General features: G+C 38.6%; 1 protein-coding gene across 5 annotated transcripts in view; it reads right to left on the bottom strand.

Moving 5' to 3' along the window:
- The window catches only part of RIMKLB (ribosomal modification protein rimK like family member B), a 153,014-nt gene that overhangs the window by 37,856 nt on the left and 96,526 nt on the right, over positions 1–18,632 (bottom strand). For 3 of the 5 annotated variants that reach the window (XM_032854916.1, XM_032854915.1, XM_032854914.1), the window contains exon 2: positions 6,225–6,456. In XM_032854916.1, the coding sequence (XP_032710807.1) occupies positions 6,225–6,399 (175 nt within the window). In that variant the 5' untranslated portion in view covers positions 6,400–6,456. Of the gene's footprint in view, positions 1–6,224; positions 6,457–12,167; positions 12,371–17,458; positions 17,590–18,632 lie in introns of those variants that run through there. The other 2 variants (XM_032854918.1, XM_032854917.1) reach the window with 2 other exon arrangements.

Raw genomic sequence — 18,632 nt, 5'->3', positions numbered from 1 at the left:
AAATCTTAAAAATAAAGTCAATTCCACTGGTTCCATCTGATTCTACTGATTCCACAGATTGCATTTTATTCCCGTATCATACTTTACTTTTCTACCACTTAGTAAGTAATTATTTCTTTGGCTTTTCTATAATGTCCATGTCTCCCACTTACCTTAAAGAGGGCATGAAGCAGTTAGACAGGGCTATTTTGCTAAACTCTGTATGTCCAATACCTATCTTGGCACACAGCTGACACTCACTCATAAGCAAAAGAAAATTTAGCGAACAGTACTGTTACAATTCATTTATGTGTATGTATTTAGCACTGATTTATGGATGGTAAAACTATCCAATGATATTTGCTTTATATTTCAGTACTGTTTATGTCACTTTATAATTAGTAAAACTATAAAGCTATTAGTATTTTAAAAAAGAGAACAAATGAGAAATATGTGCCTAGTGCTATGCTTTGTATATAGTACTACTATCAAACTATTCCTTTCTCTTTCCTTAGCAATCAACTAAGAGGAAACTTCCAGGGAATGTTTAAGGAAAATCTTGAGAATAAATTAAAATATTTTAATTATATGAAATAACTATTACTTGGGGATAGGTTTGTTAACTAATGCAACAATGGGGGAAAACTGCCCAAAAGTGGGGATTAGACCAATAAATTAGGGCCAACTGAGATGTCACTGGCAGTAACTGCTTCAAACAACCAAATCAACTTTATGACAGCACTATAACATCAAGAGGGGGGTGGGCAGGACATGGGCGGTGGCAACAAAGTATATGTCTATATTAAAATTAGGTAATTTATAAATCTAGAAATTAAAACCAAACAGCAAAGTAAAGCAATAGATATAAAAGCAAACTGATTTCTTCTTACAAAACCATTTTTAAAAATGAGAAAAAACTAGGGCACCTGGGTCGCTCAGTGGGTTAAGCCCCTGCCTTTGGCTCAGGTCATGATCTCGTGGTCCTGGAATGAAGCCCCACATGAGGCTCTCTGCTCAGCAGGGAGCCTGCTTCCTCCCCCCTCTCTCAGCCTACTTGTGATCTCTGTCAAAAAAAAATAAATAAAATCTTAAAAAAAAGAGAGAGAGAGAGAGAGAGAGAAAACTAGACTCAAATTTCCAGACTGAACATCTTTCCAGAGGCAACATGTGAAAAGGAGATTACAGACTGTTTCAGGTATGAAATGAGTTCTGGAGAATATAAATCAAGTTATTGCCATCTCTTCCTAAAGAAGACAACAAAGGTCTTCATGGGTAAAGTATAAAATCACAGGGTCCCAGCAAAGGTTATAATTACATATAGGTCTCCTTTAGAAAATGGTACCATTCTATATGTCCTTTTCTCCAACTTCATAATTCACTTAACAATGTCATATTTTATCAAGTAGATATTTCAGTACGTATCTCAAAGGAATTCTTGGGTGCATAAGTATTTCATAACCAGGACACAAAGAGCACTAACCAAAAAAGTATAGGGCACCCGGGTGGCTCAGTTTGGTTAAGCACCTGCTTTCAGCTCAGGTCATGATCCCAGGATCCTGGGATCACATCCCAGGTCCCAGGGCTTTCTGTTCGGCAGGGAGTCTGCTTCTCCCTCAGCTCCTCCCCCACTCATGCTTTTTCTCTCTCTCTCAAATAAATAAAATGTTTAAAAATTAAAAAAGAAATATGAACTCTACCTAATTAAAATTAGCAACTTCCACCCACCAAAAGATTCCATTAATAGACTGAAAAGGCAAGCCATGGAGTGATTCACAATATATATATCCAGTAAGAGATTTACTACCAAGGGGCACCTGGGTGGCTCAGTGGGTTGAGCCTCTGCCTTTGGCTCAGGTTGGTCTTGGGGTCCTGGAACCAAACCCCCCATCGGGCTCTCTGCTCAGCGGGGAACCTGCTTCCCCCGCCTTTCTGCCTGTCTCTCTGCCTACTTGTGATCTCTCTCTCTGTGTCAAATAAATAAAATAAAAATAAATAAATAAATAGAGATTTACTCCCAAAATAAAATACAAAGCAAAAAAGAAAAAGAGAAGCAATAAAAGATGACGACACAGTAGTGCCTGGGTGGCTCAGAGACTTAAGAGCCTATCTTTGCCTCATAATCCAAGGGTCCTGAAATTGAGCGCCACATGGAGCCCCACATTGGGCTCACTGCTTAGCAGGGAGTCTGCTTCTTTCTCACCCCCTGTCCTCTCCCCCAGACTCATGCACACACATGCTCTCTCTCTTGTTCTCTCAAATAAATTCTTAAAAAAAAAAAAAAAAAAATAAGAGACAATTCTGGGAAGGGTGGAGTAGGGTGCACCAGGAATCAGTCAGCCACCCCTAGACTTTTACTGCACTTGAAAAATGTGTCAGATATAACTGTGTTAGAGCCCCCAAGTCAACCCTAAGGCACACTATGCACCTGTTCCTGGGGCAACTGACACCCTGCAGAAGCCAGGGTTCACTAAAAGGACCCTGTCCTTCAGATATTGGAGACCTCTTCTCTGATGACTGGTTACAACTTTTGGTCACAGAGTTGCAAACCAAGAGGCCAGTAGCTGTCACTGTTGTACTATCTCCACCCACGGGTCTAAGACCCTCCCCTTCCAGGTGAAATGACTTCCAGGGGATTTATTTCTTCAAATATCCTCTCTGCTCCCTTATGTCTTGTCATTTTCCCCTTTCAGGAGCCAGACATGAAAGACTAGGACATTAAAAAACAACTGCAGGGGCGCCTGGGTGGCTCAGTGGGTTAAAGCCTCTGCCTTCGGCTCAGGTCATGATCCCAGCGTCCTGGGATCGAGCCCTGCATCGGGTTCTCTGCTCAACAGGGAGCCTGTTTCCCTTCATCTCTCTCTGCCTGCCTCTGCCTACTTGTGATCTCTGTCTGTCAAATAAATAAATAAAATATTTTTTTAAAAATTAAAAAAAAAAAAAAAAACCTGCATATATGGGAAAAATTACAAAGTGACCGTGCATAACAAGGAAAAGTTTAGGGAAGTCCTAAGAAGACGTTCCATTTACAGCCCAGGCTAATCTTCAGGACACCGACCATCTATAACAATAAGTAAACAAAGAACAGTAAACAAAAACACAAACCCTGGGGAAGGAGGAGAGTCTGATTTCCAGAGTTACTACATTATTAGATTCAAATGCACAATATTCAACAAAAACTAAGAAGGCATACAAAGAAACAGAAAATATAGCCTTTCAAAGAAACAGGGAAGTATAACTTTCAAATGAAGTTGAAACAACTGTCTCAAAGATGCTAAAAGAACTAAAACATGAGAAGGAAATCAAGAAAACCATGGTTGAAAAAAATCAAAAATCAATAGACCCAAAAATACAAAACAAAACAAACAAAAATCCCAACAGAGACATCAAGGAGTAATCGCAGACTGAAATGAAAATTCCAATAACAGAAATGAAAAAGAATAAAAGTTAAAAAAAAATTAACTTGGGGCACCTGGGTGGTTCAGTGGGTTAAGCCTGTGCCTTCGGCTCAGGTCATGATCCCAGGGTCCTGGGATCAAGCCCTGCATTGAGTTCTCTGCTCAGCAGGGAGCCTACTTCCCCCTCCGTCTCTGTCTGCTGCTGTGCCTACTTGTGGTCTCTCTCTCTCTGTCAAATAAATAAGTAAAATATTTTAAAAAATAAAATAAAATCTTTAAAAATAATAATAATAAATAAATAAATCTTTAAAAATAGAGAATGCTAGAAGGCAACACAAAAGCATAAAAAAAGTAAAGCTCTTGGGTAAAGGTAAATATATAAATACATAAAGAATCCTAAAATACTCTAATGGTAGTGCATAAATCAGTGTTATTGCTGGTATAGCATTTAAAATTAAAAGCATACAGGGTCACCTGGCTGGCTCAGTAGGAACAGCATGCAACTCTTGATCTTGGGGTCCTGAGTTCAAGCCCCATATTGGCCTAAGGCTTATTTTAAAAAATTTAAAAAGTTAAAAGCACACAAAATAACTATGCCTATAAAACTGTCAATGAATACAAAATATAAGATATAATTTGTGACATTATTAACACAATATAAGGGGAAATTCATAGAGGTAGAGCTTATATATGAATAAATTTATCACCTAAAATAAATTAAAACCATACAATGTATTTATTATGTAATCTTCACAATAATGATGAATAAAATACCTATAGAAGATACATACAGGTAAATAAGGAACTAAAGCATGCCACTACAACAAATTAACAAAACACAGAAAGGTAACAAGAGAGGAAAAGAGACAAAATAGGTATAAGACATACAGAAAATGATAAAATGTCTTTCTTTTTCAGTAATCACATTAAAAGTAAATATAAAAGGGGTGCGTGCGTGGCTCAGTCAGTTAAGCATTCATCTCTTGGTTTCAGCTTAGGCTGTAGTCTCACAGGTTGTGAGATCAGGCCGTGTCCCTCTCTACACTCAGTGAGGAGTTGGCTAGAGAGTCTTTCCCTCTGCCCCTCCCCACATCTGTCTTTAAAACAAAAACAAACAAAAGATAGAGGGAAGAAATGGACCTTAAACAATGCCTGGGTGGGGCCTGGATGGCTCAGTCGGTTAAGTATCTTCCAGTGGACCCTGGGATTGAGTCCCACATCCAGCTCCCCGCTTGTCAGGAAGTCTCCTTCTCCCTCTCCCTTCTCCCTCTGCCTGCTTCTCTGCCTATTTGTACTCTCTACCTCTCTGTCAAATAAATAAATAAAATCTTAAAAAAGAAAAAAACAGTGCCCACCTATATGCTATCAACAAGAGACTCACTTGAGATGTAAGGACACTCAAAGGCTGAAAGTGAAAGGCTGAGAAAAGATACTCCAAGCAAATGGTTACCAAAAGAGAGAAATGTTCCTACTTATGAGACAAAATGGGCTATAAGAGAAAAACTGTCAAGAGATAATCATCATTATTATGATAAGTCAATTCACCAGGAACTTATAACAATTATAAATATGCAGGCACCCAATACAGCACCCACATGTGTGAAACAAACCGTGAGAGACCAAAGAGAAATTGACACTAACAATAAGTGAAAAATCCAAATACCCTACACTTTTAATAATGGATCAAGCAAACAAACAGAAAATTTAATAAGGAAACAAAGTAACTGGAAGAAGCATTACATATCAAATGGACCTAACATATAAAAAATACTCCTAACAACACAATTCTCATTTTTCAAGGGGAAATGGAATTTTCTCCAGGATACATCACATCTTTAGCCACAAAATAAATCTCAACAAAATTAAGAATACTGATATCATACCAAGTATCTTTTCTTGTTTCAATGGAATGAAACTAGAAACGAATTAACAAAAGGAAACTATTTACAAATATCTGGAAATTAAGTAACACACTTTTTTTGTGAGGGGAATGAAGAGGGGCAGAGGAGAGGAAGAGAATCTTAAGCAGGCTCCGTGCCCCGAGCTGAGCCCGATGCGGTGCTTGATCTCTTAACCCTAAGGATCAGGACCTGAGCTGAAACCAAGAGTTGGATGCTTAACAAACTAAGCTACCCAGAAGCCCCTAAAAATAACACTCACTATATGTATAAAATACTTTATGAAGAAAAAAGAAAGTAAGAATCACATGTGGAATTTTTTTTTTACAGTATTTTTTTTTAAGATTTTACTTATTTATTTGAGAGACAGAGATCACAATTAGGCAGAGAAGCAGGCAGAGAGAGAGAGAAGAAGGAAGCAGGCTTCCTGCTGAGCAGAGAGCCCAATGCGGGCCTTGATCCCAGGACCATGGGATCATGACCTGAGCTGAAGGGAGAGGCTTTAACCCACTGAGCCATTCAGGCGCCCCTCACATGTGGAATCTGATGCATTTACTAAAAGGACCCCCGTGAGGTAAATTCTCTTATGAGCACTTTATAAACAAGGTCTTTTAAAATTAGAAGACAGCAATAATGGGAAAAAAATTAGTAGATCATCTTTAATTTCTCTCCCAACTATTTCCCACATAATAAAGCAAGTACTTTTAAGTACTACTGTTTCCATTTCTTCCTTAACATGTAGTAGATTTGGGGGTGCCATAATATTGGATGTCTCAGTTGGTTAAGAGGCTTGTACTCTCTCTTAAAAAAAAAAATTGCTAGATTTTAAGATTAGATGATACTTCATAATGATAAGGCTAGTAAAAATTCCTTCCTCCAAACTATTCCTAAAAAATGTGGATTCAAAATATTTTAAGAAAAAATTCCATTAAACTACTTAGTATAGACTTACCCAGGTTTCCTTGCTCGATTGTCAGTACCACCTCATCCATCACCACGGCCCTAAAGTCCAATTCCTCCTCACAACATTTGGCCTTTAATGCTCGTAAAATCTCTTTTTGGGGATAGTCTTCTCTGATTCGACGATCTGTCAAAAACCACAACTTGGCTGCCACAGAGCTACACATCTTGATCTGCTTGGTCTTCCTTCTCTTGGATTATTTCCTCCTGAATGCCGATTCTTTCTATACAGAAAGACAAAATTCACATACAGAGTAAATAAAGTAAATAAAGAATTCTACTTAAGGAATTTCATGTTTGTGGGGCTCCCCTGTACATATGAAAATAAGTTTCACTTCCTCCTATTAAAAAAAATCTATTTGGGGTACCTGGCTGCTGGGCTCAGCTGGTAGAGTGCACAACTCTTTGATTTTTGGTGGTCTGAGTTAGAGCCCCACATTAGGCATAGAGATTACTTAAAAATATATATTAACGGGGTGTCTGGGTGGCTCAGTCGGTTAAGCATCTGCCTTCGGCCCAGGTCACGATCCAGGGTTCTGGAATGGCGTCCTACATTGGGCTCCCTGCTTAGTGGGAAGCCTACTTCCCTGCTTCTCCCTCTCTCTCTGCCCCTGCTTGTGCAATCTCTCTGCGAAATAAATAAATAATCAAATAATTATATATATATATTTATTTAATATATATTTAATATATATACATATATGTGTATATATACATATATATGTGTATATACTATGTATTAATATATATATACGTATATATACACTTATATATATAAAATATTTATATGTAAGTTAAAAAAAGAAATCTGATTCTTGGCTTTCACACAAATAAATGCTATGATTATATATTAACTATACAAATAAAAAGTGAATAATGTAATATGATGCCTTTTCCCTTTCATTCAAATAAAAAATTTTTATACCACTAGAAATATAGAAACTCACAACTTCCCATGAAACAAAATTTCTCCATCGTCCACTGGGGAAGCTACCACTGCCATTTTATAATTACAGCAGATCACTTAGTACAAGTTCCATTTTCTACATTATGTTCAATGTCATTCCCTATACTATATACTACTTAGGAATGTACTTTAATATCACCATCTACTTTTGACTGATTTACTCCTTCCCCTAAAATGCAAATCCCTTGATATAAAATAGATGAGACTAATCACCAGTATATCCTGATCCTTCCCATCACAACTGACTCTATATATATTCATATATCTGTAGTCTTTTTATTCAATTTTCTTCTCTTATTTTGTCATATTTGTATATTTTGTTACAAACATATTTATAGGAATGTTTTTTGTGGTTTTTTTTTAAGATTTTATTCATTTATTTGACAGACAGAGATCACAAGTAGGCTGAGAGACAGAGAGAGAGAAGGAAGCAGGCTCCCCACTGAGCAGAGAGCCCGACTCGGGGCTCAATCCCAGGAGCCTAGGATCATGACCTGAGCTGAAGGCAGAGGCTTTAACCCACTGAGCCACCCAGGCGCCCCTGTAGGAATGTTTTAAATAATGAGATAGTAACACCTATGTTACTAGAGAAGTATCAACACTGAAATCATTTATATAGCAACTTTAATCAAAATAAATAGTTCAAGGGGTGCCTGGGTGGCTCAGTAATTAAGCATTTGCCTTCTGCTTGGGTCATGATCCCAGGGTCCTGGGACCCAGCCCTGCGTCAGGTTCCCTGCTCTGCAGAAAGCCTGTTCTCTTTCTCCCACTCTCCCTGCTGTGTTCCCTCTCTCGCTGTGTCTCTCTCTGTCAAATAAATAAATAAAATCTTAAAAATAAATAAATAAATAGTTCAAGAATATGGAAAACAATTTAAAAAAACAATGCATGCTAGGGTCCATTCACTAAAATTTATTTCAGTCAGGGGATAGCATACTCTTACTCAAGGTTTTTATGCTTCCTTTAAATAGAACTTTTTTCAACAGATTGTTTACTAGAATACAAAAAAGGACTTTCTTCCACAGAGTGCTGCTTCTCAGAATCTGCATCATGAGCAAAAGCTTGTATCACGAATAAGACAACAGTTGAAAATTTCCCTAAAGCAGCAAAAAGTTTCACATTTTACTAACAAATGTTAACAGGTGGTTTCAAACAAACAAACAAGCAAACAAACAAAACTTTACAAAAATAAAATTCCTGAGGCCCCTGGCTGGCTCAGAAGTACAGCATGTAACTCTTGGTATCAGGATCCTGAGTTCTAGCCTCACTGGGGCATGGAGCCTATTTTAAAAAAATTCCTAATATCACCCCAGATGACATGGCAAACCTAACACAGAAAACAGAATAAGGGTAAGAACTAGAGAAAGGAATGACCATACGGATGGCTTCCAGCACCACGAATGAAAGTGATTCCTCATGCACCATTCACACACTCTCCAGGGTCTCAGTCAGAAGGGCCTGCTCCACAGATGTACACCGTAAGACCAGAACATCATGAGCCAGATGCACCACCACACATACACACACAGCCCCAACCTCAAACCTTAGCCTGCCATGCCTGCCACACTCACGCACCTGCCCCACAACCCAGGGTCTCAAGGCATCAATCACAGGAAAGCAGGGAACGAATAAAATAACATGGGAGATACACATAAAAGTGTGACTTGTAGCTGTGGAAAAGCAAGGGGAGAACTCTCAAATGTGGCAATGCATCAGGCCAAGACCCAAGAAATCAGCAAAGGGGATGACTGGTGCCCAGAGGCTTCTGGCCCCTTGTGTTATTGTTCCACAGCTGTGGACAAAAACATGACCTCTTAAAAAAGAACATGCCCTCTTGAGCCTTAGTCTAGATATGAATTGAAGATGTGGTCACTGAAAAGTCTCAAAGGAAAAGCTCCACATAAGAAAAGTCGCACCAGAGTACCTAATGCCTCTCCAGTTTCCCTTGAGAGAGGCATTATAAAATGACCTTAAGATATTTAGACCAAGTAGTTTTTGGACCACCCTGTCAAGGACATCTAATACTCCAAAGCCATCTTGGTGCCTTCCCTGACACTTAGGTCTTGAACATCATCTGTTCACTGATATGACTGAATTTCACTGCATGAAATTGTATTGAATGAGTAAAGCAGTTGTGGCCCCCAACAGAACTCAGGATAGGATTTTTTTTTTTTTTTTTTAAAGATCTCACTTATTCACCTGACAGACAGAGATCACAAGTAGGCAGAGAGGCAGGCAGAGAGGAGGAATAAGGCTCCCCGCTGAGCAGAGAGCCCCATGCGGGGCTCGATCCCAGGACCCTGGGATCATAACCCGAGCCGAAGGCAGAGGCCTTAACCCACTGAGCCACCCAGCTGCCCCTCAGGATAGGATATTAAAGCCACTGGCAACTGGGAAGTAGAAATGTTGGCTAATACTGGTATGTCAACTCATGGAAAATGCCCAGGCCACAATATTAACACAACAAGTTATGTTCAATGATTCTATAATTGGACAACAAAAATACTCCTGGGCTGCAATCTCATGTCGCTGTGCAGCAACTCCCAACAGATGATGCACATGAGCATCATGTCTGGCTTCATGCCTGCAGCTCTTATAACCATGCATAATCTTCAGGTGTTTCCACACTGGTATGGCACCATCAACTAAGTAAGTGCAAGTTCAGGTTAGTCTCCCTATTTCTTTTCATTTTTTAAAAAAACATTTATTAGAGAGAGTGGGAGAACATAGAGCATGAGCAGCAGGGAGGGGCAGAGGGAGATGGAGAAGACTCCCCACTGAGCAGAGCACCTGATATAGGGCTCAATCCCAGGACCCAGGGATCACGAACTTAGCAAAACACAGATGTTTGACTGACTGAACCACCCAGGTGCCCCTCCTTTCATTTCTCCCAATGGAGCAGCCTGATCTCTGCAAGGCTTTCATAGGGGATACCTGCACCCCAGATCTGGAACTGGAGAAATGCTCTACAGAAGACTTTATGAAATATGTAGACACTGTCTTGAAGAGGTCCAACATCAATGCCAATGACTGTGGCTCCTCAAATCCACCTAGTGGCAGTCAATATAGCAGCATCTGGGGATCATGACCTTGCCCTGCACCGAGATTATCTTTGTTCATATGGAATACATTTTCTTTATCAGCTTCAAAAGATTCTTATGTTATGTCTTGCTTTTCATGTGAAGAATCAGAGGTATGCCACACTGTATTCCAACGTCCACCAAGGAGATGATGTCCCCAGCTTGAAAAAAGCAAGTCAGCTTAACAACCTCCAGCTTATTATTTACGGTTTCATTGTACTGGTGTCTTCAAGTGACACCTGTCCAATTTTTTTTTTTTTAAAGGAAATGGTTTTGGGGTTTTTTTTCAAGATTTTTATTTATTTATTTGACAGAGAGAAACAGCAACAGAAGGAACACAAACAGGGGGAATGGGAGAGGGAGAAGCAGGCTTCCTGCTAAGCAGGGAGCCCCAAGCGGGCCTGGATCCCAGGACCCTGGGATCATGACCTGAGCCGAAGGCAGTAGCTTAACCGAATGAGCCACCCAGGCACCCCCAATTTTTATCCATTATAATTTTACAGTGATCTCCAAAGACCAGTTTATTGCCAGAGAAATAAAGAGCACAACTCTCTCCTCCAACCAATGGTCCACTCCTCTTTGGAAAGGTACCCAGGGTGGCCTTATCCTTATCAGGCTGCTCTACTGGGATTCACATCTAAGAATAGCCAGGAAAACAAGAGGTAAACACTCTCTAACCACAAAGGCAGAGGCTCTGTATTCCCCCCTCCAACCCACTCCCATGGCCCTTCTGGTCTGGGAGGCCACCTTCCTGCGGGCCAGGTGGAGGCCAGCGTCTCCTCCAACTTATCTACTTTTCTATTTATCCCATTAATGAACATCCAGGAAAAAAAAAAAAAAACAAACTGCTAATAAGTCAAAAGCGTAATGGTAAATCTACAGTCCAGGAAACCAAAAGTACACCAATAAAATGATAGTCCTGAGTCTCAAAAATAAAAACCTCAGATTATATTCACTATTTTTAAAGACAGTAAAGAGTCCCTTGTAAAAGTAAAATGGTTCCTCCCCCCCACATAATATTAAGGAAAACAATGCACAAATATCAGATACCAAGTAAATGCTACTGATAAACTGCTAAATCAGTTTTTCTTTTTTTAACAAAGAGACATTTGACAAAGAAAATTTACATTTATATTAGACATAGTTCTCCCATGCAACTTCTGGATACACATGCAAATAAAAGTCACTGTGATCTGTCAATAGTCTAGGCAGGGCTAATTAAATGGGAATCATAAATAAAGTGCTTCTTTCATTGTTCTCATGAGACCCCCCTTCCCAATGGTACTTATTCTGCTGCGAAAAAAGCACAATTATAATCTACCATGAAGATATTGAGGCACTTCTTACTCCTAGGAACATTATTTATTCCAGATAATACATAGCATATAAACTCAGAATCAAAAGACTGAGAATGAAAAAAAGGTTAGATAAGGAAAATATACATACTAATGTACAAATAAGAATTTACTCCATTTGGCAATTACTACAGATGTGCTTCTGATGACATCATTTCTGTCTTGGATGGGGAATATAAGAGTTATGTCAGGCTTCTACAGAAAAATAATAAATTTGCACATATTGAGTTTAGGCACTCCTTCAGTCTTCTTTTACGTGACCCTTCTCTCCTGACAGTTCTTTTTCTATACATAATCCCTAGGGCTTCCTTCCTGAACCCTTCTCTCCTTTCTCTGTAACTGTCATCCTCACTGGGTTTCAACTATTATTATTGAAATTTGAATATATCATTGACCTACTAAATCTTTCTCCAACCAGTTTCCAATTGAATTTGAGAGATCCTATTTCAATCTGCCTAGTGTACATTCCTAACTAAATGCCACCGACTATTCCCTCAGCTGAGCAAGTAAAAAGTTGATTTTTATTCACATACCTGCTTCAACACCTGGATTTTTCATTGTGTTAGTTCAACTGTGTCAGCATGGCTAGACAATGGTGCCCCAACTGTTTGCGCTAGTCTATATGTTGCTATGAAGATATTTTGTAAATATGATTAAAGTCTATAATAAGTTGACACTGAATGAAGATTCCCTCTATGTTGTAGGTGGGTCTCATCCAACCAGTTGAAGGTCTAAAGAGCAAAAACAAGTTCCACAAAGAAGTAACTATGCATTAAGACTATAACAAAGTCCCTCCCTGAATTTCCAACCTACTGGCTTGCCCCAAGAATTTCAGACTTGCCACAATCATACTATCCAATTCCTTAAACTTAACTTATATTTCTTTCTCTTTCTCTCTCTTTCTCCCTTTCTTTCTTCCTTTCTCTCCTCTCCCTCTATTAGCTCTAACAACCACCGGGACTCTTAAGGACAGGAGTGAACCCTAGGAAAAGCACAGCTACCTGTTAGAACTTGAATCTCTGACAGCTGTGTGGTGCCATGACCTTGGACTACCTACTCCCCCTTTTGCTTATGTCAGTGATATTTGGGAATTCTTTATTACAGGCCACAGAACTTTTTATTTTAAGTACTGTCTGTCATACCTTGCTCAAAAGTTTTAGGAAATTATTCCCTTAACATCAAATTCTGCATATGTCAGCATGTAGCAGTACTATTTGTAAGAGGGATTTTTTTACACTAACAAGATCATCTTACATTTGATCCATTTCACTTTTACATTTATTTTCACAACATCCCTGGAGAAGTATCCCTCCCTCCAAAGGCGGCAAATTGTTCAAGGTCAAAAATTAGTTGTAATCTCAGATCAACTAAGAATCTAAGTACTAAATAAAGTATTTGGTTAAATAATACATTCAATTAATATTTGATTGCCTACTACGTACTCTAAAAATATTCTGGTAAACGAAACAGACATAATCCTAGTCCTCAAAGAGTTAAAAACTATCTGATATTAAAATGTCCACAAAAATTGATGCTCAACATCAATAATCATTAGGAAAACGCAAATCAAAACTGTGTAAATAAAATCACACACACTGGATGGCTACTATCAAAAAACAGAAAACAAATGTTGGGGAGCATGTGGAGAAACTGGAAGCCTTGCAAACTGTCAGTTGGAATGTAAAATGGTACGACAGCCATGAAAAACAGTATGGCAGTTCCTCAAAAAATTAAAAAATAGAACTACCATATGATCCAGTAATTCTACTTTTGGTATATAACCAAGAAAAATGAAAGCAGAGTTTTCAAAGAGGTATCTGTACACACATGTTCACAACAGCATTACAATAACTAAAAGGTGGAAGCAACCGAAGTGTTCATCGAAAGATGAATGAGTAATACAGAATATATGTGCAACGCCTTAAAAAAGAATTAAATTCCAATGCATGCTACCACATGGATGAACCTGGAGGACGTTATGCACTAGTATCTAACTGCCAAATTCACAGAAAATAAAATGATGGTTGCCAGGGGTTGGGATGTTGGGGGAATCAAGACTATTTGTATGAAGAGTTCTAGAAATGAATATGGTGAACAGTTGCACAAGAATGTGAATATAGTTAATACCACTAATGTGCGTTCTTAAAACATGACTAAGATGGTAAATTTTGTGCTGTGTATTTAACCACAATAAAAAGAAAACTAGAGAAGAAAAAAATGTCATAAGCAAATTAACATGCAAATTTTTACACATATTCACCTAAGGGATCAGAAAAATGTCACCTTTACTTAATTTACCTGTAGCTTTATTACTAAATTTCTCAAAGCAGTCTGTGATATACAAAACTAATTAAACTTTTTAAAATAGTTTTCTCTGCATGGGGTACCTGGCCAGCTCAGTTGGTGGAGCATGCCACTCTTCATCTCTGGATTGTGGGGTTGAGTGTAAAGATTACTTAAAATCTTCCTTTAAAAAAGTGTCCTCTGGGAAAAAAAAAGCTTTCTCTGGATGGAACTTAAATAAAATTTCTAATGATTTCGAGGCACCTGGGTGGCTCAGTGGATTAAAGCCTCTGCCTTCAGGTCAGGTCATGATCCCAGGGTCCTGGGATCCAGCCCCATGTTGGGCTCTCTGCTCAGTGGGGAGCTTGCTTCCCCCCACAGCTCTCTCCTGCCTCTCTGCCTACTTGTAATCTGTCAAATAAATAAACTCTTAAAAAAAATTTTCTGAAGATTTCACTTAATACAGGAATGTTAAATCAACCTATCTCTCTCTGGAACATCGTACAAAATCTACAAAATCTTCCCGAGATGCAGTGCACAGTGTGGCTCCCTCAGAGTTCATCATGTTTAGGGGGCCCTGGCTGGCTCAGTCAGTGGAGCATGCAACTCCTGATCTCAGGGTTGTGAGTTAAGAGCCCCAAATTGGGAATACAGACTACTTAAAAAACCCAAAATCTTAAAAAAAAAAAAAAAAAAAGGTTCATCATGCTCATGCTTAACATGTTAAAAATGTTGGGTCTTCCAAATTTTCTTGCTGGACAATACACTGAAAAAATGAGTTAGGAAACTATTAATATAGTGAAACTGAACAAAGGCTTTATAGATATGGCTAACTATATGTCAAAGGAATAAGCTCAGTAAATAACAACTCTGGAAATATTTGAAGCCTGCTATTTAGACAAATCTGCATGAATTTCCAAGATGTAGTTTTCCGACAAACTATCAAAGTCTGAAATGCTGCCAAATGTGGGACAGTGGAGCAGTAAGAAAGAACTGGTGTGATCTAATATAGCAAATCCATGTTCTATTTTTGGAGACCATATTTCTATATGCCTAAGAACATGAAGCCAAGAGCTAGTATCAGAAAGGGTTAAAACAAGTGGGGGGTGGTGGTGGTAAGGAGCTGAATAGAGTAAAAATATTAAGGAGTAGATTTGGAATTTTTTTTTAAAGGTTTTATTTTAATTCCTGTTAGTTCACATAAATATTATATTAGTTTCAGGTGTACAATACAGTGATTCAACAACTGTAGAATTTTTCACAAGTTGGTGATGTACTGCCACTTTTGAATCTTTAACAACTTGGGTGATGTACTGCCACTTTTGAAAGAAAGGTAATAAAAATTATTGACAAAAAATTGACAAATTGGTACACATTTTATGAGAATCTAGTAAACGCCTCCAAACACTGCTGGGAGAACAGACTGCCAGATGAAAAGAACAAGGATCAATGAAATTACATTGTGAGCTCCATGAAGACAGATTCCGTTTTATTCTGTATTATCCCCAGCAGGTAACAGAACTTTATGTATGACGGACAAATGTTAAGGCTTAGGGGTTAGGAATTATTTTAAAGGAGTTTGTTTATTGAATTGTAAGGCAGTATCCCCCCCCACAAAAAAAAGCTATTTCAATATTTAATACCAAGTAAATATACCCATTAGATCTAAACACAGCTGTCAAAAATTCACAATTTATCAGTATGCCTGGATGGCTCGGTTGGTGACTCTTGGTTTCAGCTCAGGTCATGATCTCATGGGCCTTGGGATCAAGCTCCATATTGGGCTCTGCCCTCAGCAGGGAGCCTGCCTAAAGAGTCTCTCCCTCTGCTCACCCCCTTTCTCTCTCACAAATAAATAAATTCTCTCTCACAAATAAATAAATAAATAAATTCATAAATTATGGGGCGCCTGGGTGGCTCAGTAGGTTAAAGCCTCTGTCTTCGGCTCAGGTCATGATCCCAGGGTCCTGGGATAGAGCCCCTCATTGGGCTCTCTGCTCGGCGGCGGCGAGCCTGCTCCTCCCCTCCCCCGCGCCTGCCTCTCTGCCTACTTGTGATCTCTGTCAAATAAATAAATAAAATCTTAAAAAAAATTTAAAAATTCCTAATTTATCTTTTCAGTTTCTCATAAAAAACAACGCAAACCTAATCCTACTTTCCACTGCCATTATACAACTCATCCTTAAATAATTAGCTTTGTTAACAATTAAAGTCAGAGGAGAAAAAAAAACCCTGTAATTTTAGTAAAAGGAGTAAAAAAGATATAAGCAGATGGGTTCCATGCAGACCAGACTCTAAGGGAGTAAAGCTGGCTAGCTCTGTGGCTTTTGTCCTCTAAGCCAATTTTGAAAGGAAAAAAAATACTGGAAAAGAAAACATTAAAAAAAAAAAATACCATAGCATGAGTTATCATGAAGCCAGAAACTCTGTTCTTTTCTGCAAACCTAGTATGTACAAAGATACATATGGTACATTAATCTAAAATACATTAGGTACAGGTATTTTGAGGTAGTATATTATTATTTAACTATCCTTAATATGACAAGCAGGAAAATTCCCAAGTAATGAAAGACAATTTCCTCATCATCTGTACCTAATCTCTCCTATTCAACCTCTCTTGAAACAACTGCACATCCCACAGTACAGTTAACTAAATATCCCTATCACAATCTCCTCCCAGATTTTTTAAAAAATTAGATTATAATTTCTCAAGGCTCTTTTCCCATAAGCTTATGACTTAACCCCACTTGCTCTTTGTAATACTCTTTGTTAACTAACCTGTCATAAACTCTCTCTACAAATCCACATCACTAAAATACACCCCCAGACCAGCTGACAGTAGTAAGCAACAAACTCCTTCCTTTGCTTTATGTTTAGTTTTCTCTCACTCTTCACATGTTGTTCCTGGGTACAGAAGTTCTTCCCCCACCCTCTTTCACTTAGTTTAGGACTCTATGCCTGCTTCCCAGAGGAAGAATGACAAAAGATACTTCTCCAACTGTGGAACTGGCTCTGTTCTCTCCCCTCCCCCTCAACCCATTCCAGTGTTCATCTTATTCTTTCAGCTCATAGGGAAGGGAGAAGCTGAGAAATCAGTCTAGAGACTTATCCCATTAGCAAATCCCAGATGGATACAGACTGAGGAAAGCAAGAATTGGGAGAGTTTTTTTTTTTAAAGCCATGTTTCATGCTGTGCCCCAACACACTAATGCCTGAAGCTTGGTTGGCATTCACTGGTCTCAGGTAAAAAAACAATGTTCTCTTTAGTGTTTCTTCCTAACATGGCTAAGAAGGGGGAGACGATTTATAAAACACTGCTAGTAATTTCCCTCTGGAGAGGAAAAGGGGACTGAATGAGAGGGGAAAAGAAAAAAGGGAAATTTGCTGTCACTCTCCCCTCACCCTCAGACGCTTTTGTATTCAATATGGAATCTAAAAAAATGGGGGGAAAAAAAAGTGAAGATATCTGCCAGAAACTAAGGTAAGTGGAATCTTAGCTGGTAGCCCCAGGTCTAAAGGTTAGATACATACAATTCCTTACCCCCTGCAGGGGCATAGGTGGAAATAGAAAAAAAGGATCTTCACTGAGTGGAGGATTCTATGTGACTGGATTTGCTTTCCCCTTCTGGACTCTCTGTTCTCAAAATCATAGAGTACCCCTCCCTGACAGATAGTGCTCCAGCACCTGGTGGGGGTAAGAGAAAACGAGAGAAAAAAAAGGAAGAAACAACAACAGCCATCTTGCCAAACTGACAACTGAATATATTATAGGAAAGAAGGAAATTAACTGCACTAACCAAGATAGAAAGTAATAAACAAAAGATTACCTCTAAACAAAATAGGCCTTCTCCCCTTTGACACACTAACCAAATATCACACAGTAAGTATTAGAAAGGAAATTTATGATTGTTAATTTTTAAAATTAAACGCTGCCACTCTAAAAGTTAGAAAATAAATGCTCAACCTCCGTGACTGGAATTTCAGTGTGTTTTATTCCAAATGCATATCTTAAAGTATTTTGACAATGAATTTTTTAAGAAACAAAAAATAAGATCTTTAAACTACCCAATGCTGTGAAAGAAACGAGATCTACACAGCATTTAAATTCTAATGGTTACAGTTAATAATTACAAACTTCGTTAAATATAATAAACATCGGGGCGCCTGGGTGGCTCAGTGGGTTAAGCCGCTGCCTTCGGCTCGGGTCATGATCTCAGGGTCCTGGGATCGAGTCCCACATCGGGATCTCTGCTCAGCGGGGGGCCTGCTTCCCTCTCTCTCTCTCTCTGCCTGCCTCTCTGTCTACTTGTGATCTCTGTCAAATAAATAAATAAAATCTTTAAAAAAAAAATATAATAAACATCGCGCCCACAAAAAAAGGAGTACTTTCCATATTAGGCTGCCCCATGTACTTTCCATACAGATTTAGAATTTAACCCAACTCCCCAAAGATGTGAGAACAATTTATGTAATTAATGGGAAAATAACAGCACGCTGAAAGAATTTACATCAAAGTTAAATTCAACACGGTTAGCATAATAACCCACTCATTGAATACAATTAACGCCCCATCTCTATTCATACCCACAAATGGGATAAAATACCGGGATTACAAATCTGCAACCAGAGATAAGGATACATTAGTAAAGCAAATCTGAAGTTACTATCTCCAACCATTCCGAGGTTTTTAAAGGGAGGGGTTGGGGAGGCAAGCT

Source organism: Lontra canadensis, unplaced genomic scaffold, assembly GCF_010015895.1.
Source record: "Lontra canadensis isolate GAN:19392208 unplaced genomic scaffold, GSC_riverotter_1.0 scaffold9, whole genome shotgun sequence".
Taxonomy (NCBI): domain Eukaryota; kingdom Metazoa; phylum Chordata; class Mammalia; order Carnivora; family Mustelidae; genus Lontra; species Lontra canadensis.
The sequence above is the reverse complement of the archived record's forward strand: the minus strand, read 5'-3'. Positions and strand labels throughout refer to the sequence as shown.